Raw genomic sequence first — 25,043 nt, forward strand, 5'->3', positions numbered from 1 at the left:
TAATTACAGCAAAAAATATTATCATTCCTATTGCTATGTAATTGAAAAATATGGTGTAACATCGAATAGCAACACGTGAGTGGCTAGATTGATCTCTTAGTGATAGTTCAAAGTAGTCTGAGAGTCAATGTTGATCACATAAGATTTACTATAAATATTAACGTTCGAACAAATATTTTATCTATGGTGTCTTGGCTATTTGTCGACAGGCGACATTAAGCCAAATCTAATTGAATTTATTAGTAATATATATTTAGTTATTGAAACCTAAGTAAAAATTTAGGTACGGTAAACTGAAAGTGTATTGAGATCTTAACATTCACAGATCATCATCATCATGGTCAGCATCATCAGGTCCTGAATTCAGGGAAGTTAACATAATTAATATCGATTATATGTGTTTTATACGTATAATATACCGTACACATACCAGGGTCGAATACTTCAGTGAATGTTTTTTGTAAAAACATATCAATGGAAATGGAAAAAAATTAAATGTAGCTAAACGGTATAGCAACAATAATAAAATATGAAATTTTAATTAAAACATATAGCGCTTAAAGTGTTACTACCTTACATTACCGGCTATTTATACAAATCGTCTGAACGTCGAGTCGACTTTACATTCAGTCTGCGCAAACGCAGCCCGTGCGCACAATCGTACTTCAATTACTCGAACTAAAGTGTATTGTTTCATACGGGAATTATAGTGATAATGTGATTATTGGATACAAGTAATATATATCACTAAGAAATTATACGTAAGTTAATATTTTAATGTATTTTTAACGGTTTTCTAATAGTTCACAAAAATATTTGAAAAACATTTTACTTTAATCAAAATTAGTTCAGTCGATTTATTTAATCTATAAAAAGTTAACCTAAAATAACGAAAATTTGACTGATAACAACAGCGAAGGTAATGATTTTATCATAATGTTATTTTCGAAACATATGTATTTATTTTATTAATTAAATTCTATAGATCTAAATGTGTAAAGTAATATTTTTTCTTATATTTTCGCACTGCTTTAATACATGATTTCCATAAAAAAACATACAGTTTAGATAAATCATACCGCCTATTACGATGTATATTACCGCTTTAATTTTTTTATAGTTGTATACATAATGTGTCATACGTAGCAATTACTGTTTATTAACCTGTATATTATATACAGTTTAATACACAGTACATTCAACATATTATATACAATAATAGTATCATATCAACAACTATTTATAAACAGTTCATGTATTTTTATCGTATATGATCATAAAGTCATAATTATATTTAAATATAATACTTTGGTATTAGTGTCAGGCTGTGGAGGGAAAAGGGACAGGACGTCACAGGGGACCGGGGACCGGGTTCGACTTCCGGTTAGATATTTGTAATTTATTCTCCGTCTTCGGTGAGTTGTGAGGGCTTGGCGGAATGGTTAATGACTACGCGAATTTAACATTATATTTTTAGGTGGATACGAGTGTATGTAGTCCAGTGATACTTATTTTGAACCTATTAGCACAGTAATTAATTTTTTTTAAACTCACGATCAAATATGTTAAATAAGTCAACCGTCCGTCTTTGGTTTTTAAATTTATTTTAATTTCCTTTTTATTTTTTTTATTAATACTAAGTAGGTTAAGAAGATTGTAATTTGACTATATATTTGACATAATACAAAAAATATTTAAGATGTGTATCATTTATAGATTGAGAATATTTAGATAAAGAAACATGTTTTTTCTTTCACCTGTTCTGATAGAATATGAAAGATAAATAAAATACTTTACAAATATGTTTCAAGTTTAGAGAAATACAAAGTATCTTTATGAGAAATTTTATTTAGAATAGTTATTTGAAACTGGACTAAGTAACGTAACTCTGTTATTTGCTCCCTTAGCTCCCATGCACGCCATTTAAAACCAACATTTTATATAAAAAAACATTTAAATATTCTTAATTCAGACATTTACAAATCTAGAAAAGTCTTAGTATGAGATAGCATACAATAGCTTCTTAAGTTTGCTTGCAACAAGCGTTTTGTACTGATTTGCAGTTCTAACGAGATAGGTGCAAATTTCATGGAAAAAATAGTGTAATTAATAAAGTTTTATTCCTCCCTGTGTGTATATCGTTTGTTGTACTTATCTTTGTTGTATGTGTGTGTTTTACCTACTACAAAGATTAATTGAAATATTTTTTTTTATTGAAAACAAAATCGGTTAGCGGTAACTAACAACGAGTTTCTATATTTTATAACTCATATATAGTCATAAATCAGGAGAACAGTTATAGTAAACTTCTATCACCGAAAAAACACATACATATAATCAACATGATACATATAATCAAGATGCTTAAGCCTTAGGCACATAAATATATTCGTTATATCGCGACATAGTTTTACTTATGTAAATTTGAGAATTTGACTGAACGAACTTAACCCAGTTAGAGTTCAAAGCAACCTGCATTATTTATCTATCAAGTGTAATTTAACTCGGCTTTGTTAATAATTTATACAGCACATTATAATTACGTAAATAATAATAATCCATATACATATAATAAATATTAAATGTCTGCCTGTTCGGCAATATCGTTGTTTTTGTGTCCATATATGACGGAACTGAAATGACTTTGTATGTCAAAATCCTACACATTTTAGAAGTATTAGCCAGTCATAGTACTAAGTGTCGTTTCTCTAATCTCTAATTTAACCTCTATTCGTGTCTCTGAATTTTGCCCCATTCCGATTATCCTCAATTTAACACGCACCTGAAGAAGAAAGGATAGAACATGATTTGAATGACTAATGTCATTCTATAACTAACTAACATTTTTGTTTTAGACATTCTGTTGTATTAAACTGTATATACATTCTTACCTTTTCCGGTAGATGAAAGACTAATACGCAATAAATTAAGTTTTAATATGAAAATCTCTCTCCTAAAAATGCGATGTTCATTTCATTCATTCACCTTGAACAAATTTGAATATTTCTTAGTTAAAACAATGTGTTGACAACATCCGTAGTTTATCCTACTTCCTTATTGACTTATTGCTATGCCAAGTAGTAAAAGGCATTAAGATGTTACTAAGTCATAATAACATCAATAACATTGTATAATTAAAATCGTTATTCGGATTTGTAATTTTCATTTTAAATTTTGATACTAATTGTTACCTGTTTTGTTACTATTATATAATAAAAAATATTGTCCCAAAAATATTAAATGTATGTAAGAACCCTCCAAACTCTCGTTGGTTAAGATGAACTCGTAATATGATATCCGATGGCGATTAAAAGTTGATGTACGCAGCGCGCATTGGTCTAAATATTATAGAGAATTAGAAAACATATTTATTTAATACTTATCTGTTGAGCGGCCATTATATTAGTGATTTGAAATGATAATGTAGCCTTGAAAATAACAATAAAATTAATGGTTCCACCTAACGAGCAGAATAGCAAACAATACGTAACTATAGTTAAAATATTTATTTACATAAACACACATAAAAATAACATATTTCAATGTTTGAAAATTCATAATTCTAAAAGTTTTTGTGCTACATTTGTTGCGCCGAAATAATCTGAAGGGATATTTTTATTGACTATGATTAAATTCTTCATATTAGGTTTCGAATAAAGTAATTTAATATGGCTTAGTGGTTTGTTCGTTGTAGCGGAACAAGCTTATTTATCTTTGGCAAGTACCCAAACACCCTTAAGGTCGTTTGGACCGTGGCCTCTGTTAGATACAAAAATTTGATTTGCTTGTTTTTTTTAAGAAAGAAAAATTGTTATTACTAAGAAAAAAAATACTTTAGGGATAAAAAGTGAAGGAAATATATATAACAGAAAAACCTGCACACACTGCACATTGTGACAAGCTGTCGAATCTCAGTTGGTCAATTTGGGACCCGGAATGCTTGTTCGACAATATTTTAAACTTGATCAAACTCTGTAAAGTTGTCTATGATTAAGTCTGGAGGCTCTGCGTGACGTTCATACAGACAAATACTTGACGCAGACTCATATTATTATGGTAGCAAAAAATACTTTACTCTCATAGTCTAGTTATAGTGAAAGTATTCCATTTGCAAAGTAAATACTTAAATAACAAATAATGGAAATCGTTGTATCTATAGATACAAGAATTGCGTCGAATGTTGTTGACTTGAATATCTTCGCACTCTAAAGATAAATCGACTCAATGCCAAGCCTTTCGTATTTTGATCCCGTGCCATTCATAAATTAATATGTAAATTTAGTTGTTTATGCCTGATATTTTATTTATTTGATTAAATCTAAACAAAATCAAAATTCAAACATTTAACTTTAAATATTATTGATTTTATTTTCAATGGTTTCATATCGTTTTTTTTTTTCAATCTCATAGATTCTCCCTTGTCACACACCAATCAAGTAGTTAAATAGACTTGTTTAAAAAGTGACTGATTATAAGAGGCATCTTTTATATACATATATGTATATAAATATATACAATATTAATTTCCATAATCGAACTCCAGGTTCAATGTAAACCACTGCTCTGAGAAGTGCAAACATAATTAATAATGCACACGTAATAAAGTTAGATAGCACTATCAACAAGTAAACATTATCTATGCTTAACATACATTAATGAGACAACAACATTATAACATAATCACCAGCAGCGGGGGTCTAATACATTGTTAGTACATTTCCCTGCACGAGCAAAATACAGCGTATGCAGGATATTATTAATAAGGGCAATTGATAATAAAACATTGTTGCTTCTTACAAAATTATAGAAGTATTCTAATGTGACATTCGTTAACATATCGCCTTAGAGTACGATAATCAAACCCAACCTCGCCTGTGCGTTTTTTATTTTACTGTGCCAATTAACTTGGTTACATCGCGAAGGAAATGCTTTTACTGAAGTTGCATGTAACAGATACAAAAATAAAAGTGTTATAAGGTACAGAAGACAAAAATCGAACACAACTAACCTATTAATATTAATTTTCTCACTAAGATTCTTAGACAAAAAAAAAGTTTCTTTGAACTGAAATATATTTCTTTACTACTATATTCTGGTTCTGAGCCTTATTTTCTCTAGGTCGTAATTATTGTTTGCGATGTTAGCTTCATAAGGCCTATATTAAAATCTTGACTCATCCGTACACTGTCCGCATTACATAAATAATTTATCATACGACGTTCGTTAAATCGACAAAAACGTTGCTCTATTATGCCCGAGCGATTGCGCATAATTGAAATTAATGTTCTATGTAATGTTAGTTATTTATTGGTACTATTCCTCAACAACTAGATATTTGTGGCAAAACATGAATTGAAAGTAATTGAACCGTGGTATGGACGTGCTAATTGTTTCATTTTCGTCACACATAACGTAACCCGTATGCCGAGCTAGCATTCGGCTTTTCCTGGCATAAAATATATTTTGTTTCTTTTAAATAAATTTATACATTTTTTCATAATCCTAAAGATAAAAATATATATTTAAGAACAAACAATTATAATAAAATATAGCCAGAGATGGATTAACTAATATTCACCTACAAAAAAATTTATACATTTACAAAAGGGAGATATAATCAAAATTATTGTATATTAAATACTACTTATATTGCTAAAATCTAGAACATATATTAAACGCATTGAATCGCGGCCTTATTGTTAACATAAAATCCCTTCACTAAGGGGCGATATTTATTTTTATAAAGCAAAGATGTACAGAAAGTCCGGAAAGTCCATAGTTTAGTTTATCCAATATTCTTAATATACATAATCATAATAATAATTAAAATTTGATGAATAGAAAATATAAATAAATTTAATAAGTCCTGTAACCGTGGCACTTTTGAAAAGGCCAGGTGTGATTTGGAGCTCGAAACTGGCATGAAGGCATCCCGGCATCCGACATGTTGCTTGAGCACAGATCATGGCTGGAAAAAAGCTGCGGCAAGATCGTCAAATATGTCAATAACATAAATTGCACGAAAGATAACGCGGGTAGTGCAAGGCAGCAGGCCCCGACTCGCCAATAAATATTATGAGGATATTTCCGGAGTAGTTATCGCCTGGGTCCGGCGGGAGACGAATAACCCTTAACTTGACAAAGTCCGTTGCCTGATGGAGTGCCTGATAGGCCGTGATGTAGGGTCCCAGTTTATGAAATAAAAAATGCTGGCAGCATTTTCTTGCAGCTTTTTTTTCCTTTCTCCAATTTTATGTTGGTGTGAATATTTCAGCAGAAATTCGCCTCGCAATCGTAAACTACGTGCGGGTAAGGCAGTAAGCCCTACTTGTCAATTAAGAAAAACTTTAAAGGATTGCGAACATTGCAATCTCGATTCCGACTTTAATGTACTTTGTACTGCGAAATTCCGAGGTTGCGACATTTTCATACCAAACTGTTATGCTCCGTATCGCCATTGGAAGTCATTAACCATGTCTATTAATGCCTTAGTCTAGTCTCGTTTAGTCTTGAAATTATTATCTATATTTATGCAAAATTGAAGACTTCATCAGAATGCATGGAATGCGATAAGATCCACAACTTGTAATGCAAGTTCTCAATTGGATAGTTAAAAAAGTAGTCAGTGTCAATTTTACTGAGCATCTGCTTAATTGGAATATATAACTCTGGAAGTGTTATAAGTGTATTTCAACCGAAACGTCCAACCTTATTTATTTGAAATTAAAATCATTTGAAAATACATATTCGATTGGATTACAAAAACTTTAAGTTTGTTGACGCGTAATAAAAATAATACCTATAATTCAACATTTACGAGAATAATAATAAAAAATGATGAGCAAAGTAATTCACCAGTAAGTACTTGCTATTTATAAACCACGTACGGTAATGTACGGAATGTACGAACATTTAATAGTAATATTAAAACCGCTAATAAATATTTAGTAGGCGTGTTATAAAACAAAGAATAATACCGGTGTTGAGATGTTTTGGTATATATTTTACACGCCATCGACTCCTTGAGATGATGCCGGTTTTCTTACGATACTTTGCCTCGTGCCAGAATTAATCACAAAGAATTAGGTTCACAGCCGGGGATCGAACCTACGACCATTAGACCAACTTTGCTTAAACATTTAGCCACTGTAAAATAATATTAATTTAAAAATATTTTCGTAGCAATATGAGAACAGTAGATAAGCAATTTATATTAATTAATGCCAATTTTCAATCTTATTCATAAACGGAATTATAAAAGAGCAAACAGGGTTTGATTTTCATCGTTAAACATTCCACAGAGTATAATAAAAGTTGTCTGTGGTCTATTGTCTTCAATAATATTAAAATTTAGAATATTCAAATATCAGAGTTTCTCCGCAAAGTCCGTAGACACAAGTAATTTAAACTTTTGCAATCTCAGCTTTATTCTCAGCAAATTTTGCGGCTATCATGCTTGACTTGTTCAATGAAAGTAATTCAACAGGATCATTTATATCACTTGCGAAGTCATTTTACAATAGCTATTGAATAAAACAAATATGGATGTAACCAAAGCATCAGTTAATATTCTTTTTTGATCATTCATTGTTAATAAGTTGTTATTGCTAAATGTAATATTACTGTAGTTGCTATTTTATATTGAATGTTTATTTATATACTAAATTTTAGAAGTTTAGTATTTTCTTTGATAATATTGGATTACCGAATATTACTTTCATATTTTAGTTTCGAATTACACAACGATAACAGTCGAACAATTGTACAAGTCAGCATAATTACATTACACGCGTTAAACGTGTTTAATTTGCAAGTTTTTTTACGATTTATTCAATAATTATTTGCCTAATGGCTAACTACACAAATGTAACGGACTAGAGAGTTGTCAATCTAGTATAACATGATACAATCTTGCCTAGATATCTAGTCTCGGTGTTTGTCACGTTATATAAATATATTTCTGAAAATCTATGTTGCTTAAAGAAAACACTTTTTTATCGGATTGAAGCTATGTATTATTGTAAACTTATAATTATTTAACATAATTTTAAATTTATCCGACGTTTCGCGTGCTTTACAGCGTGCGAAACGGTGACTGAAGACAAAAGGTGTTGAATGTCAAAAAGTATCACAGCTGTAGAAAATGCTTCAATCCGATTAAAAAATGTTTTCTTTAAATGTGTAAAATGTATATTAATAAAGACAGTACTATCTATGTAGCTTATAAATTTCTATGTATTGTGTGTATATGTGGACTTTTGTACAAGGATCAGGGCTTTCTTATAGATAACGACAGCGACCATAATAATGAGTTATTGTTCTGCGCGGTTCCAATGTTGTGCTTATCAGCACTACGGATATCGAGAGAATTACTTTTTAATGTCGCAAACAAAACAAGACCTCTCAACTCTTAAAATGTTATTTAGAACAAAAAATATAAAGTATGATTTATATAATCATGATCAAATGGTTTATCAATCAAATAAATTTTTCTTCATTGAACCATTTTTCATTCAGTTTCCTAACAAGGATAACTCAACGTAGTCTCGATAATTACTAAATTGTTTTGAATTTCTGAGTGCATCATGTTTCGGTTTTTACTGTCAAAAAATGGCTCTAGCAAAAAATGTATTGTCTTTAATAGGCACTGTTAGGGATTTGTTTGACGTTGGATAAGACTCTTTCGAGGCTGAGTATCAACATTATCGTTAGTCGAATCCCCGAATGTAGAATAGCCAAATACAGGCAATCACTTCATGCATTACATAGCATTCATTTAGTATTAAGTTATTGTATATTTAACGGGTTGATAATGAATAGTTTACATTATTTAAAACATCTCCACTGATCCAGGAATTGTACAAAGCCACTGAATTCAGCTTATACGTAAGTGTTTCCGGATTTGGAAGTTCGGTACTTCACTCAGAGTAAACACAACACAATTACTCGACCCGATACGAACTAATTTAATAACAAGGTAGATCCGGCAAACGATGTTTGGCCATATATTTCTTCTAGGATACATTTTTTAGTTCAATAAAAATAACTATCTACTATAATAAAAGACAGGGGTTGATCGTAGGGGGATGACAAAAAGGGCTGTCTCTTAATTTTCATCCCAAATACATACAAATGTATTTTTTTATCATAAAAAAAATTGCCTAAAGAATAAAAAAATAAATTTAGTGGTGGACCGGACCACCCGTAACATTTAGGGGGATGACAAATCCAATTGGCAGACTTAACCGATATGGACACAACATTTCACAGGAGTTTGATTACAAACACCGTGACACGAGAATTTTATATACAAAATTTTCAGCAACAATATTTTTGATAACGTTATCGAAAAGCACTCATATGAAGTAAATTTGCATTAATATTAATTACAGCATCAGTACGATAAAATGCAATTAACCTTCTGCAGCAGTGCATATAATTTCTGTTTGCATTCGTACAGAAAAAATAACAATTAAAACATTATTTTATTTTTCTATTTGAATTGTAATAGTTGTTATTTCCGGGATTCCGTTGTTTAGTAAGAAAGTTATAACGAACAAACAGAAACTAACCCAGGTTACCACAGACGCTGGAGAGACCTTCTGGTCATCCTCCACCGGGACGCTCATCATCTGGTGGTAGCTTCACAATTAGTGTTAGATACACACTGCCGTAGTTTTAACTTAACATATTAAATATTAAAAATTAACAAAAACTTATCTTATTTACAGATTAAAAGTCAACAACGAAGATGGCGTCCGAGGTTCTTTATAGGAATTCCACAGTCAATAAGGAGCTATCAGATGTATTAGTGACACATTTAAAGGGCGTAGGGCGAATGTTCTACTTACATTCTCCCGAAGAAACGTTATATGAAAAACCCGAAGATGTGCCAAACTTCTTCAGACAGGTGATTATAAAATTATCATACTTTATAGATCTCTTATCTTTTTCTCTCATTTTATATCTATCTCATGTCTGAGCATCGTGGTCAGCAACGTAACATCTAGAGCGGACTATCTGCTTCCACCGGTTTCTGTTCAGCACTTCTCTTATGACACTGTATAGCTTTGAAGACGATGAGTCTTTCACTTCATTGGTCCATCTGGTTGGTGAACGGCCACGTGATCTTTTATTATTTTATAGATACCTATCTTTAGATGCTCAAATCTTATATCTAATAGCTTTCCACAACCTGCTTAAGGAATTAATTTAAATAATTATTGTCAGTATAATAGATATATATATATATATATACAGTAAATACTATGGATACAAAAAATATTAGTACAATAATTCTGTGCCATATTCTAATTCTATAAAAAAACTCATCGGCTTTTCTAGTACTAATCGAGGGCAACATAAATAAATTTATTGTCTCCGGCTTAAACAAGATAAATATAAACACAAGCATAATAAAAAAATGATTATGAAATAAGTGTCGCAAAAGTTTTTGCTCAACAAAAAATATTCTAAAATGTCGCAACACATGTTTCATTTGACAGCATTTTGTTCAAGGCCTAATTTGTCAATAATAAATAAGCTTACAATCTGTTATTCTAATATGCGACGTGTACAAAAGTATTGTGTGCATTATAAGTCTTGTATATCAAAATTAAATGCATTTAAGGAATTACATTTAGAACTAAATAGTTAATATTAGGAAAAGGTTGTTTCGAAAAGTACCTTCGAAGTACCTTTACAAAAGTACAACTTTGTCACAATAATTTATCAATAACTTGTAACGTTATCAGCGTAATATATATGTCGTTAGTCATCCATAAAATTTCCGGTTTTGCTGTTTGATTTTTTCTTTCTGGATACCGTATTGAAGACTTGCTATAGCCTTGAATAATAAATTGATGGCGAATTCCATTGTTTTCTCCGTCAATGAATCATCCACTATTCGAAAACATAATAACATGTTTGCAAAAACTATTAATTCGATCAATAAATTGCTATGTAACAAATAAAGGAAGTGGTGCCTTAACTTTAGGTTTTGTCCTCAGATTTCTATATCTGTTTCTTCTTTCTTCATAGGCGGCTATATGTACCGGGCATGCTAGTTTGATTACAGAATGTTTACAGTCATAGTGCGTGTGATAACACACTCAAAGAAAATTCTAACCGTGATTTGAACGCACGATTCACCACGCTCTAACCACTAGGCCCATGGCATAAGCTAAAGATAATCATAATATTTATTAACAACATAGATAATTACAATGAAAATATACCGCTCTACGCAAAATACCTATCAATGAAGCATACAAATTATAAATTGTTATCGTACGAGTAGGTTCAACAACATTTAATTATATCCGTAACGATATAAGACCTCTTTATATCCATAATTAATACTTTATAATTGCAACCTGTCTTTATAATTGCAAGCCAACATTTTAATAGTATCTACACTGACTTTTAGAACCCGAAAAAGGAGATACAATTTCATTTGTATTGTATTCCGTCTAAGGTAATCTTTGTTTTCACTGAAATAGCAACCATCGCGCCTCAGTTAATAAATCAATAAATTTACCATATCAAAACATTCTAACAAAAATTTTTTTTTGGTTTGATTTAATCATAAAAAAAATCTGTAGACTGTACCGAGACTTAGCGCATCGCAATAATTCTCTTACAATTGAATTATTTAGTGGTAATAATTATATGGTAAACAAGTGACAGATCATACCGCACTTCTCATTGGCATAAGTCTCAAATATCGTAGTATTGACCCCTGTGGTTAGTAATTTTAGACCAGCCCACTTCACACTTCTAAAGTATTATAATTGCCACTAATAATAACCTAAAAAATAATGGTGCTAACGATTTAACAACTTGATCTTTGCAAGACTAAGTATCAGGGGGAGGGTCAGATGGCGTATCTGTATATACAATATCGATGATGAACTTCAAAAACTGCCAAAAATATCGCGAGGGTATTTCATGTATTTCAACGGCATCCTCTATTTTGCCTGTACATAGACTACGGCTATTTAGTTTTTTTTCTGGTGATTCGGTGTAAATTTAGACTAGGTTGAGTTAGGTATGTGAGAACGTAAATGTGGGTGACGTTTCTACGTCACGAGAGCAATCTACTACATCACATAGTACTCATAATCATTATAAATATTGCAAAAACTTAAAATTATATACAACAGAATTTCTTAAATACTTACGTTTTAATAATAATTAACAAGGTTTTTATTATTTTAAGAAATTGACTGTACAAAAAAACCAGCCCTGTATATAGCTCATATCCGTTCCCATAACCTTTTAAAATGCATTGACTGATAAATTCATAATTAAATTCGATTTATTTTGTTTATGTTATAAGGCTCAGGATGTATTGGAGGTTATTTTAATGCTTTTTACACACAATGTGTACAATCTTCTGTTAAATTTATGTTAAATAATTATTTTTCAGTCATTCCCATACTTCATAATATTTATGATAATTGAACATATAGTGCTAAGATTAGAAGGCAAGAAAGGGATTCGATTAAATGACGGAGTGACGAGTATATCGCATGGAATATTTCAAGAATGTGGGAGGTACGAACATTTCTCATATTTATCAACATTTTCTGATAAACCCGGGTTGTTTTACTGTACATACTAGAAGTTTTGTTTAACCCTAATTATTAAAATATTCATTCAATAAACTTAAATATCAATATATTATTATTATTATAGGTAGAGACTGTTTTAAATCTTTCATAGGTATTGTACACTTTAGTATTAAATATTACTTAAATATTTTTTTCTCAAATTTGATTCTAGATTAATATGGCGTGGGGCAGAGTCTTATTTATACACATGGATATACAGTAATTATAGAATGGTGGACCTCCCTTGGGATAATACATTGACGTGGTACGCCGCCGCTTTGGGAGTCGATTTCTGCTATTATTGGATGCACAGAGCTTGTCATGGTAAGAATCGAAAATGAACTAGCTATCAATATGTACTATACTAAGGGTGGGTTTAATAATGTAGTGCTGTTTTAATAGATGCTAAATCTGCTGTCCTTGGCTATCGACTGCTGCAAAACACTCGCAACGTGTTATTCAATTAAATTTCAAAAATTCTTTATTCAATGTTCAATAAAAATTAAAAGTGCTACATGTCCAGTGTATATTAATTCCTGGAATGTAACAAACTTATAACTAAATATGTTTTTTTAAAAGCCGTATTGCTTTTTTTTAAAAACTTATGAGAAAAACAGATAAAAACTAAAGTTATAATATTTCGAAATTTAGCATTAGTAATGAGGTAAACTGGGAACTATGCAATCTTTAGTTGAGATTTGCGATTTTTGACATATCTAGATTTAACTAAATAATTAATTATAACTAACAATAAAAATAGGGTAGCACCGAGAACAAAAGAGTGGTCGTGGTATTATTTTTACTTATACAGTTGCCAGTCGAACTGGATGTAATTTTAAATGTTCCCAATATGTATTAATATTGTAATATAATGTAAGGTCCCATTTAAATGCGCTTCAGGTTTTAATTTAATAAAAAGTGATAGTATTTACGTACATATTATATGCATTCACGAATTTTCAATAACTATGTAGAAATTGTTCCAGTCATGTTAATTAATTTCCCAATAAATGATAATTATACTCATGAATAGTAATTATGTTGTTATCACTCGGTTATTATGTCGCTTATAAAACAATAGCAATTAATTTTAATATATAATCACAAGTTACTTGCTAATATTCGTGACTTCGCTTACAAAGACGCAATTAGCACAATTTAACTATCAAGTTGTCATGAGACATTGCTAAAGATGGCAGATGCCCAACGCAATCTCTAAAACTTTAAATACTCACAAAGTGATATTCCAAATAATAAAAGTTCTCTGATAATTTTCAAGAATAGCTAAAACAATTAATAAATATGTGTTATGTATAAGTACCGTCTTAAAATCCGAGCCGTCTTTCGATAATGTTTGCATGTTATTATATTATATATTGTTGTTTGTGTGCATTTTAAAATAATAAATAAATCACGATGGAAGACGCAATAAGGTAATCAACTTCTTACAACAAATAACAATTAATATATGTTGTATATGAACACATATAGATATATACAACAGATAGACACGCTATAGACAAAAATGTAAGCTTACCGCAAACAATGCTATATAAATATGATTTCCCATATAAAGCTGTTTTTGCCTTTGAGACTTGAAATGTATATTTTAGGTATTTTTAAACGGGATTACTAATTTCTTAGACAATTGTAAGTACAATAAATGCAAACACGGTTGTCAGGCTAACGAGTTTCTTAAATATATCAGGCGCAAACTAATGGATCTGTAGATCCAACTGTAAAAGGGATAATCGGTATTATTAAAAGTTTTAATTGCGTGTCAATACACTTCGTACTTTCTGATAAGGATGTTATTACCCTATCTCCGTCCTTTGATAAACTTATTTCTTCATATACGGAAATATTGTGCCAATAATTGATTATAGTGTACTTTTTAATCTAACATAAAAGGGGGATCAACGAGTCCCGAATGAGTCAAGAAGATGCTAGATGATTATAACTTTAGATAGCCTAACTAACATTTCAGATTCCTCATGCAGTGGTTCTAGCCATAGATTTTATAATCGTCACTACGTCATTAAATACCTTTTCGTTCTGTTTTGTTTTTTTTTTTATATAAATCGGCAAAAAAAGTAGACAAGAAACTTAAATAATATTTGTCTATAGAGATTCACATACTATGGGCCCAGCATCAAGTGCATCACACATCAGAGGACTTCAATATGGGCGTCGGCATCAGACAGTCGGTGTTGCAAGGATGGTGTGGATTTGTAAGTGGTCCAAAAATAATGTATAAAACAGAATGTTCATTAAAAAAAAACTCTTTCATATATTTTAAGCATATTCCATTGATATTCATTATAAATAAAAATTAAATGATAACCTTCGATTCCATGATTCGTAAATAATTACGAAGTTATTAAATTAAGAATTTCAGCCCTGTAAATTATTTTCCCTTATAAAAATTAAACTATAACACCAGTAATATTGATTTTATAGATTTTATAGTATATCCCTATAGTACCTAACAACTTCTCTAACCATTTCTTCAATAAACAATACTGATGTATAAATTAGTCCTAAATAATTTAACGTTAACAACATTACATTGAACAATTGCAATAAGTGAAAACGTTCTTGGTTAATGCATTAATTACCAACATCTAGTGGCTATAAATGCCTTTTTATAATTCGTTTAAGTAATTACAGGAACATTAAGTATTCGCGAAACGTCCATATCCTTTAATGTTGAAATAATCTGCGGCTCATTATTTTAATAAACAAATTATGGCCGTCGATATGTAATTGTTTATTGTATGAATAAATTCAATACAGGGTTATTGCTAGTTCAATAGGTACTAGGTATCGTTCTATTGTTATCTTTTTTTTCAGTTTCGTTAAAATAATTTCATAGTTGTTCAAGAGCTAACAAAACAGTATTTTAGTCCACTAAAATGAATAAAAGAATCTCGTATAATATTGTTTTTCGTCACGAAATAATTGTTGTTTTAATATTAATAAATACCTAGTATTTAAGTACAGAAAAAAATGTTTTTTATAATACATCTTTTATGTTGAATTTCTAACCTATTTTGAAAATAGTCAATTGATAACAAATGGTTCAATTTTGCATGATGAATATTTTAAAATTACTTCCTATCAGGAATATGTCGAATTACCAACAACCCCGTATATTCAAAATATTAAATGCTAGAATTTCACTGTATAATATTTATAATACAATATCCAACCAATTGGACTTTAAATTATTAATTACTAAGACTATGTAGCAAATATGTACAAGTTAGATAAGTCATGAATCTAAAATGACATAATTGTTGAATAAGCTGATTACAATTACTGAAAAGAAATATCAAATTATATATAAAATATATTCTGTACTATTTGGTGACGTAAATAATATTATTGCTGGCCGAGTCAACATTCACAAAAATATTGAATTCTATAAATTAATAAAATTATATATACAACATTTGATAGTAAACAAAATTTTATTAATTTGCTTTCATTTGACCCGATGTTATATCTGCGTAAAATTCTCTTCTTGCATTGTCTGTGGATCATCCTTTAAGGGTACAGCATTACTACTGAGACCTGTTACAAATTGTATGTGTCTGTTTTACTTTCTTTTGTAACAAATAAATATTCGTACATTACAGGCGTTCTACTTACCACTCGCACTAGCGATCCCGCCCGCTCAGTTTGTGATGCACCATCAGTTCAGCTACTTGTACATGTTCTGGATTCACACGGAGGCCATCAAGAGTCTTGGACCCTTAGAGTATATTTTGAATACTCCAAGTCACCACAGAGTTCACCATGGTAAGTTAAACTTTTTTTCTTAGACAGGTTTACATATATGAAACTGCACTGCAGATTCAAAAATCTAACAGTTCGCGATGTTTCTTGAGATTTCTCAGAGTTTTTGTGTATTTGAATGAGTTATTTAATTATAATTTTCTATTATATTTCTAACTTATCGAAGCATTTAATCGAAAAAGTAAAGGTAACTAACTAAAAGTGACGGGCCTCTTGTACCGTAATTTTACGTATCTGTCTTATATTGTATTTTAAAAAATCAATCAATTGCCGTCTGAACAAATGGCTCACAAAAATCAACTAAATATGTATAAAAATGTTTCACACAAAAGCCCACGTTTAATTAAAACAACCGAACTTGTATAAAATCTTTCCATTTTCATTGTTTAAAAACAAAAGTTTTGTCAAGCGAAATGCGTACATCGCGTGGGCGAATTTTAATAACGATCGTGGAATTCTTGTCCATTATTGGCATAAAGATGTTTCTTTTTAATAAACTTATTTGAAATGTAATTTTATAAAGGTCATATTATGTATTAAATAGATAAAAGTTATGAGTTGAATGTTCTTTGGCCTATTAAATAATAAAGTAATTTAAATTAGTCCAAGATTTTGAAAACTGGCTTTTTGCTTGAAACGTAGAACCCACTCTTTAGTAGCACATCTTGACAAATTTATTTAATATTCATCATATAAAAAATAAAATGAAAAAAAAATTAGGTTTGTTTGTTTTTTTATAAGTTTTTCCTGAACTTAAAAGTCAATGCCTACACAAAGAAATAGGACATTAAACAAAAGAAGAAAATTCCACGCAGACAACTTTTCCCTTGTTCACTGAACATTTCTTTCACACTTCAGTGACGATAAGCAAATGATAATTGAAATTATTTGTTTTTATTCTAAATGGTTTTTTTCGTTATTATGTCTTCATAAGTATGATTATTTTCAGGTAGCAACAAGTACTGCTTGGATGTCAACTATGGCGGAGTGCTCATCATTTGGGACAGGTTGTTCGGAACATTTAGACCGGAAACTGACAAAATTGAAATTGTCTATGGTCTCATTTACAACCAGCCATCGTTTAATCCATTCTATTTACAAGTGAGTTAATCATGCTTCACATGTTATTTGCGGGTTAAAGTTAAATCAAAATCATTAATTTTATGGTAGCACTGGCCGACTTCATGGGTGACCAATTTTGGGTTGGTGCATGATACACGTCATGCCCCGCTTTTTATTGATGAATGTTAAGGGAAGTTCAAAACGGGGATTCAAACGCGCGGCGAGTTGTAGAATGTGCATCCTAGTAATTGATCCCAGTTTTGCTATTGAATGAAAGTATTTTCTTTTAGAAGTATACTTTTATATATTATAAGCTCAAAATTATTTCCACAGATTTTCTATACGGGATATGTGATAGAGAAATTCCGTAGCTTTGAAAATTGGGAACACAAGATCAAAGCGATAGTTTGGGGCCCGAGCTGGCAGCCTGGGACTGCGAGACTTGGAGATGACGACTTGAAAGAAGATGTATGTATATATATAAAAATAGTACATCAATATGCATTTTTATTTTTATTACACATTTTTACAACAACATTAAATAACACGAGTAATTAACAAAATAAACCAATATTGATTAATGTGCACTGAAGAAACTGAAGCAGCCTAATAAAACGATATTTTAAATAATGGTAAGCATGGTAAGAAATAGGTGACTAATGAGTCTCCAATATATTATGAAATAAAAAAGGTAGAATATGAATTGTATGGATTGAGACAATAGTAATTTCAGTTGTACTTTAATCAATTTTTATTGTATAACTAAATCTATCCTTAATATCAAATCAAATCAAAATTCATTTATTCAATTTAGATGCTTCTTAGGGCATGCTTATGAATGTCAAAAACGTTTACAAAATTCGCGAAAAAGAAAAACTACGCCATCTGCTCGCAAACCACCAGGAGGCTTTGTTCTGAGAAGAACAGGCAAGAAACTCAGCAAATTTTACCCTCCCTCTCCATAACAATTATTCAAAGGAAAATGTCAACTACTCACTTCTTCTTACTATTAACAAACAGCACTGGTAACTTTTTCTTAACGTATAGATATATATCCGTATATATCTATACGTTAAGGTATAGGTATCACTTATTCTATAGATTCCATAGATGTCATCTAGGTGTGGCTCTTGGGATTTGTAGAGTTTCGGCCTAGGTCCAAGATGTTGTTATTAAGTCTTAAAAATCTAAGTAGCTTTTTTTCTACACGAACATTAGAAAACTTTTTTGAATAAAATAACACGTCTATTAAGGTTCTATTTTCAGAGTTTTTAACCCTTTTAAATTTGTTCAGTGACTTGAATGTCCAAGAACCCTAAACGTTAATCAAGCCCCTCGTTTATTACCCTTTACAAGCAGTGACTGACCGGTGGTTATTTAATTTATTTTCGTCGCCTACTTTATAATATTATGTGACACTGAATTTATTTTTGAAAGCTTTTATCAAATAAATCATTCTAAACGTGAATTAAGAACAGTGGCGGATGTTGTACGGATATTTTTCAGATGATTCAGTTCGTTTACGTTTTTAAATATTATGTATTATATTATATATGTTACTTAACTAATGATGGATTACATAACTCGTGACTAAGTTGTAAAAGTGTGTAAAACATGCATATAAATGTTTATAAATTAATCGTTAGAGATATTATACTTAAAACATATTATTAATTGTTATTTTATTTGTACAATAATCGTACTAGTTAAGACTGTAGTTGTAACTGCCTAGTATTTTATAAAATTATAAAATATATTTTTACATACATCCCTTGTATACAAATGTGGTATCGCAACTGTTGGTCATACAAGTAGGTAATCAATTATCTGTGCCTCTTGATTGCTTAAAGATTAAAGTCTTGTACTCATGAGAGGTGAACATTAACGGCTTTATTATAAGACGTAAACTAAAGTTTGAGTCGAGTCTTGAATCTACGATGTTTATTCCTTGTAAAAATAACCCTAACTATACGTATAGTAGCAAATAAGACCAAAGATCACGTTTTTTAATAATTAACGTGTGTCGTCAATATGGACTGAAAATCCTTATAGCCATTTCAACTTGTTTGTTAAAATATATTTATTTTATTATTGATATTTCTAGAAATCAGCACCATTATTATTGAAATTTTCAGATTGAAAGTCGAGAAAAATACGACGTGACTCTACCTTCGTGGTGCAATGGCTACATCGTAGTACATTATGCTGTTGTTTTCTATGGCTTCTTTGAACTCGCCTCCAGATATATGGTAAGATTTCCTCCGGCAATCATAAAACTATTGGTGACAGTGTAAATGATTGAAACGATTTTTTGCTTGATTAATTTATAATAATGATAATTAAATGTACCTTATCATACAAAATGTTATTTTGCTATAGGTAACAACTAAGTATTCGTAAAAAAGCATCGTATTCTATCTCCATAGTAAAAATGAGTCAGATTTGAAGATATTTTTAGATATTTTCTTATAATAAAGTTGCGAAAAACTCAAACTCAAAATATCTTTATTCATATAGGTAAACAAGTACACTTATTAAAAATTAAATTATATGGAAATTTACATTTACTATCAGTTCGCAAGTCAAGGGCGTAGAGCGAGCAAGACGAACTGGCAAGAAACTTTCCGCCACTCTTTTCAATCGCCAAGTTTTTAATACAAATTGTTTGAACTGGAGCAAATCAATCCCAAGGATTACGATCATTAAAGTATTCGTCGCATTTATACAGCTTTATTGATTAATTTACTTTTAATGAGGGCTTTAAATTTATTTAATGATAATTCTCTTATTTCGCTTGGGAGTTTGTTGTAAAAACGAATACAATTTCCATATAAGGAGTGGTTTATCTTCACCAATTTTTAATTTTATTTCGAATCGTCACACCATGTTATAGACTTAAATTTAAGAGCTTTGATCTAAACTTTTCATTATATCTCATTATTTTGTATAATTTATAATCAAGACTACTGAAAAAACAGTCTATATATTTATAATTTTTTATAAAAACTATATCACAATTTAATATCTGCGACACGCAATTTGCAAAACAAATATTTACATCGGCTTTCCAGTTGATTTCATCCCACAGCATTTCAAATAAAAGTCATATAGTAACTCTCTAAAGAGTTATTATACGAACCTACGTACCAAGTTTATTAGGTTACTCTGAAAGCAATCAAATGTGTGATTTATTTACTTAAGAAATTTATATTGTTGCTAATAGAAAATTGTATATCGTGCGATATATGAATTGTGTTGCTTAAACACACACAAACTGTTATAAATAATCAGACTAGTCAGCAAAAACAGTTTAGTTTTACTTATATTGAACTATAGAAAGGGTTTTAATTTCCGCCTAAGCAATGATGACAAATTTGAACAGTCGTCTACCGTACAGCTAGTCGGTAAATTAATCAGTAACGTATCCGCCCAATTGATGACCATAGGAATATATACACTACACGAACACTAGATAAGGAGTATATAAGAACATTATGTACATTTTAAATTTCGTAGAGAAAACGTGACAAAAATCTTTACTGTCAGATCCTGGGATGTGAAATAAGCGAATCCACCAATTATATCTATACAAATATTATTCACAGGAAACATTTGTGTTTTTGTATGTATGTTTGTAATGATATCATATAAAAAGTACTGGACCTATTTCAAAAAAAAAAAAAACCATTAGAAAATGGCTTCTTTCTGGCGTTGGCTATATTACATTTTTTAAAATAGGAATCTGTAATAAAATGCATATAGCCCAAGGTATATAAAATAATTCATAAAAAACTGTCATCGCGTTTGCTGTGGAAACTACTAATGGTAGAAAAAATATATGTTGTAAATTATTAAACTCCTATGAGTATAATAATTTATAACATATAATTTTTCCTTACTTATCTACAAAAACAATGTTTTTTCCATGGGCTATTGTATGTAAGCCTATACAAACTTACAACTCCAGCACATCAAATTGTTTTGTTGCTACAAAACAAATCTACTTCAAATATTGAGTATAGGGAAGTTCTATAATGTATAAAAGAAGAAAATTTTGCAGTTTGAACAATAATTTATCAATATCTAAACATACCTGGACTGATTAAAAAACTACATTCATTACCATTAGAATTTTTCAATCCCCGTATTTTTTTTTAATTTACCATTGTCTTTCATTCCACAGTCAGTACGTTAACAAATAAATGTTATGAAATTAAAAATGTATTAGATACCTATGTATTTGTTGTAAAGTAAAATCTGTATATTGATTAGATTATTAATATGAATGAGTATCTAATAATTTGAAAGGAAGGAATTAAAAACTAAGAAAACTAAGCAAAATAACATTCTACTAAGAGGAGATCGGTATCTATGCGAGTGAAGCCACAGGGCATTGATTGTTTTAAATAAAATTACCCACTGTGTAAAATATATTTTTGTAATTCAATCTCAACGTAGTCCACTAGAAACGCAAGTTACGTAAGCCTTATACTATAAAAACAAAGCTTTGTGCATTTCGATCTGCAGTTGTTTTGAGACAAAGTATGCTCTATATTAATAAAGATTATTGACCGGTAGTAATACTATGTGCGGTTCTGAACTCACTCTGAGTTGAGATTATACATTTATAATGCTTTCTCCACTACTCATACTCTTCGTCTCTTTTTGACAGATGAGTATGCTATGATCTAGAGAGACATAATGATAATGATATAATAATATATGATTACTTTATATAGAACGGTGAAGTTGTACAGAATTGTTTTAAAGAGTCAATTAATTATAAATATTTCAGTGGGCGGATCTTGAATCTGTGGGGCTTTGGGCTTTTACGTTGAAGCCCATAATAGACGCACACGCGAAAAATATACCGACCGAAATCAAGCGACGCGTCGCACATCGCACATGAGTTGATTGATCTCAGGGATTCCAAAATTAAACATAATTTTTAAAATTTCAAATATTTTTCTTAATTAAAAATATCGCCTATTCTTTTTAGTAGGTCTGGAGGCCCTTTGTCTAAAAAGCCCTTGAGTAGATTCGCCCCCTTATATTTCTCTCATAAACCAATACTTGTTATGAGTAACATGCTATAATATGTAATCTAAGAAATCGTTTTACAGAGAGACTATATGATAGAATACAGAAGGTAGTTTAACGTAATTGTAACATTGATGCAAGGATTTCTGCGCCTGCATAACTATTCTTAGCAGATATATAGGGCGTGCTAATTGCCGACTAATTAATATAAAATCAGTAATTGCAGAAACCCACGACGCACTTCAACGCTATAACGCGTCTGTTACCATAGTAACAAATAATTTATACGTTTTTCAGGCTGGAGTATAATAGAGACAGATCGTAACATTGCCTCATTTGAATTTTATTGATGGTAATTTTTGTTACAGGGCATGACACCTTTATCAGTTCTAATTTTCGTATTTTACGTGATGGCGTCGCTAACTATTATTGGAATGCTGTTTGACAACTCAAAATACGCTCCAGTATTGGAAGTCCTTCGTTGTTCAGCCCTCGCTTTCTTGACGAGAAGCATTTCTTCACCAACACCTGTCACAACCCTACTGCAAATATTCTATGTCGCATCAGCTATGTTCTGGTGCCTTAACACCATGAAGCTATTGGAAATTAAGAGAACTAAATTAGAATAAGAGTCCAGTTGATGCACTAAGACTGAAAACTTTTAACTTTTAAGAATAACGCCCACGTGCCAAATGTTTATTATTCGGAAAAGATTTTATGATTTCTTATATTCATTTTCGTCTTGACATTATTTTAATTTCACCAGTGTAAAATTTAACCAGGAAAAAATTTATAGTTAATAACTAGTCGTAGAACTTAGATATAGTTTTTATATACTGCCAAAAACATAGGCATACTTTAAGTTATCTAAAAATATTAAAGTAGATTCTTATTTTGTATACGTTTATGTTTTCCTTAAAAGTTGTTTAAACCAGAAATATATTAAAAACTATATGTTTTTTTGTTTGATTTACACAACATATATTGTAAATGAGATGGATTTAGACTCCTTAGATTATTAATAAGAGTGACGTCACGTCATCTTTCCTCCTTAACCTCAACATCAGTTTTTAATACGAATTTGGCCGATATTAAAATCCTAGAATATGTGACCATAGATATTGAAATCCTGGAAGAATGTGTTCACCAAAACCATTGATAACTGTTTACCAAGTACATGTTTATATTCAAGTCTCTATATTATTTATATCTATAAATAAGACAAGGTTAATGTTATGCAATCATATGAAAGCCGTTTGTAAAGATTGATGCCGCTAACATCACTTCATCAAATATTCAAAGACTCTTCATAAAATCCGAAAGACTTGTTGAGATTCTTACATAAATTGTAATATGGATTTTACGATATATTTAGGATAAGTTATTAGATTTCTTCATATAATATTCTATTTTTTTGAAACTATGCATCACACTGAATGTTATTAATAATAATAATAGATTTTATTTAAGTTCTGTTAAAATGACAATGCATTTTGAATGAAGTGGTGTAATCTTATTAAAAGTTATACCTACCTACATATTTCTTAAAATAAAAATCAAAAGAAAGCAAAAATAAAAAAAAATCTATTCGCAATGGCTTTTATACAGGCCTATAATCTGTTTGCAACGAATCTATGGACTTACGAACTGTTTCAAAGTTAGAATTCTCCACTGCTTGCTCCAAAGAGATTCTTTAAGAGATTCAATGTCGCCTTATCAATATAGAAAGTTAAAAATAATATACGTGTTCCAAATTCAAAAAAATTAAAACGTTGAAAAAAGGAAAAGTTTTTTATATAACAATATTTATGGCCAGACTAGTTATAATAAAAGATTTATAATGAAGTTTAAGGGATGTTCACACATCAGCATCATATATCTAGGTATCTCTTATGATCTCTTATTATCTAGCTGTGTACACTAATCTTAACTTAACTAAAAGCCTTTAGAAATTTAATAGTGTAGAGAAAGAAATAGTTGAAAATATGATATGTCTACTCGGTAATACTTTATCTTCTAAACGTAGTTCGTCACAGCAGTTTTAAAATAATACAAAACTAGTTCTGTAGGAGTGTTGAATGACGTTGCTTTCTTTTTGCAATTCATAACACATACAGAGAATTCATAAAACTTGAACATTTCTCCACATTTTAAATAAACTCAAGTTGAAAATACAGAGCTTTATTTTAAAAATTCATTCTTGAATATCTAACGCTGAAAAAGTGTTCGCATTATTCATATTTTTGTTAAGAAGAATTGAAGGGTATTTATAGTAAGTTAAAATGCTCCATTGTCTAAAATAACATCATCTAAATGCTGATGAAACTTATATTGGTGCTTGTAAAAAAGCATACTCGTTTACAGAAAAATCAACACAATTTAACACAAACATGTCAATCGACCAGCTCTATAAGTGACCCTCAAATAGGAGTAAATTGGGCTCTTTGTAATTCCTCTTTCATGAAAACAGTAGCGACTCATTCAGTCCGGCTGAAGCTTTCGAAGCTTTCACCCGCGTTACCGTTA

The 25,043-nt window shown here is 30.3% G+C and overlaps 1 protein-coding gene across 2 annotated transcripts; it reads left to right on the forward strand.

Moving 5' to 3' along the window:
* Window positions 1–603: 603 nt before the first annotated feature.
* LOC110998847 (alkylglycerol monooxygenase) lies at window positions 604–23,471 on the forward strand. 2 transcript variants are annotated; one of them, XM_022267639.2, is made up of 10 exons: window positions 604–761; window positions 9,732–9,910; window positions 12,431–12,558; window positions 12,787–12,938; window positions 14,742–14,845; window positions 16,256–16,418; window positions 17,365–17,516; window positions 17,811–17,945; window positions 19,613–19,726; window positions 22,886–23,471. In XM_022267639.2, exons 2-10 carry the CDS (start codon window positions 9,752–9,754, stop codon window positions 23,144–23,146), a joined length of 1,368 nt encoding a protein of 455 aa, XP_022123331.1. In that variant the 5' UTR covers window positions 604–761; window positions 9,732–9,751; the 3' UTR covers window positions 23,147–23,471. The 2 variants fall into 2 exon arrangements, with proteins under 2 accessions (XP_022123331.1, XP_022123332.1); XM_022267640.2 differs by lacking the exon at window positions 604–761 and adding an exon at window positions 1,395–1,415.
* Window positions 23,472–25,043: the final 1,572 nt, after the last annotated feature.

Source organism: Pieris rapae, chromosome 2, assembly GCF_905147795.1.
Source record: "Pieris rapae chromosome 2, ilPieRapa1.1, whole genome shotgun sequence".
Classification (NCBI taxonomy): domain Eukaryota; kingdom Metazoa; phylum Arthropoda; class Insecta; order Lepidoptera; family Pieridae; genus Pieris; species Pieris rapae.

Excerpts from the sequence above, each read along its gene's own strand:
- LOC110998847 (XM_022267639.2), top strand. The coding sequence starts at position 9,752 with ATGGCGTCCGAGGTTCTTTATAGGAATTCCACAGTCAATAAGGAGCTA. Across the intron at positions 12,939-14,741 it reads GATGCACAGAGCTTGTCATG|AGATTCACATACTATGGGCC; the intron begins GTAAGAATCGAA and ends ATTTGTCTATAG. Across the intron at positions 17,946-19,612 it reads ATGACGACTTGAAAGAAGAT|ATTGAAAGTCGAGAAAAATA; the intron begins GTATGTATATAT and ends TGAAATTTTCAG.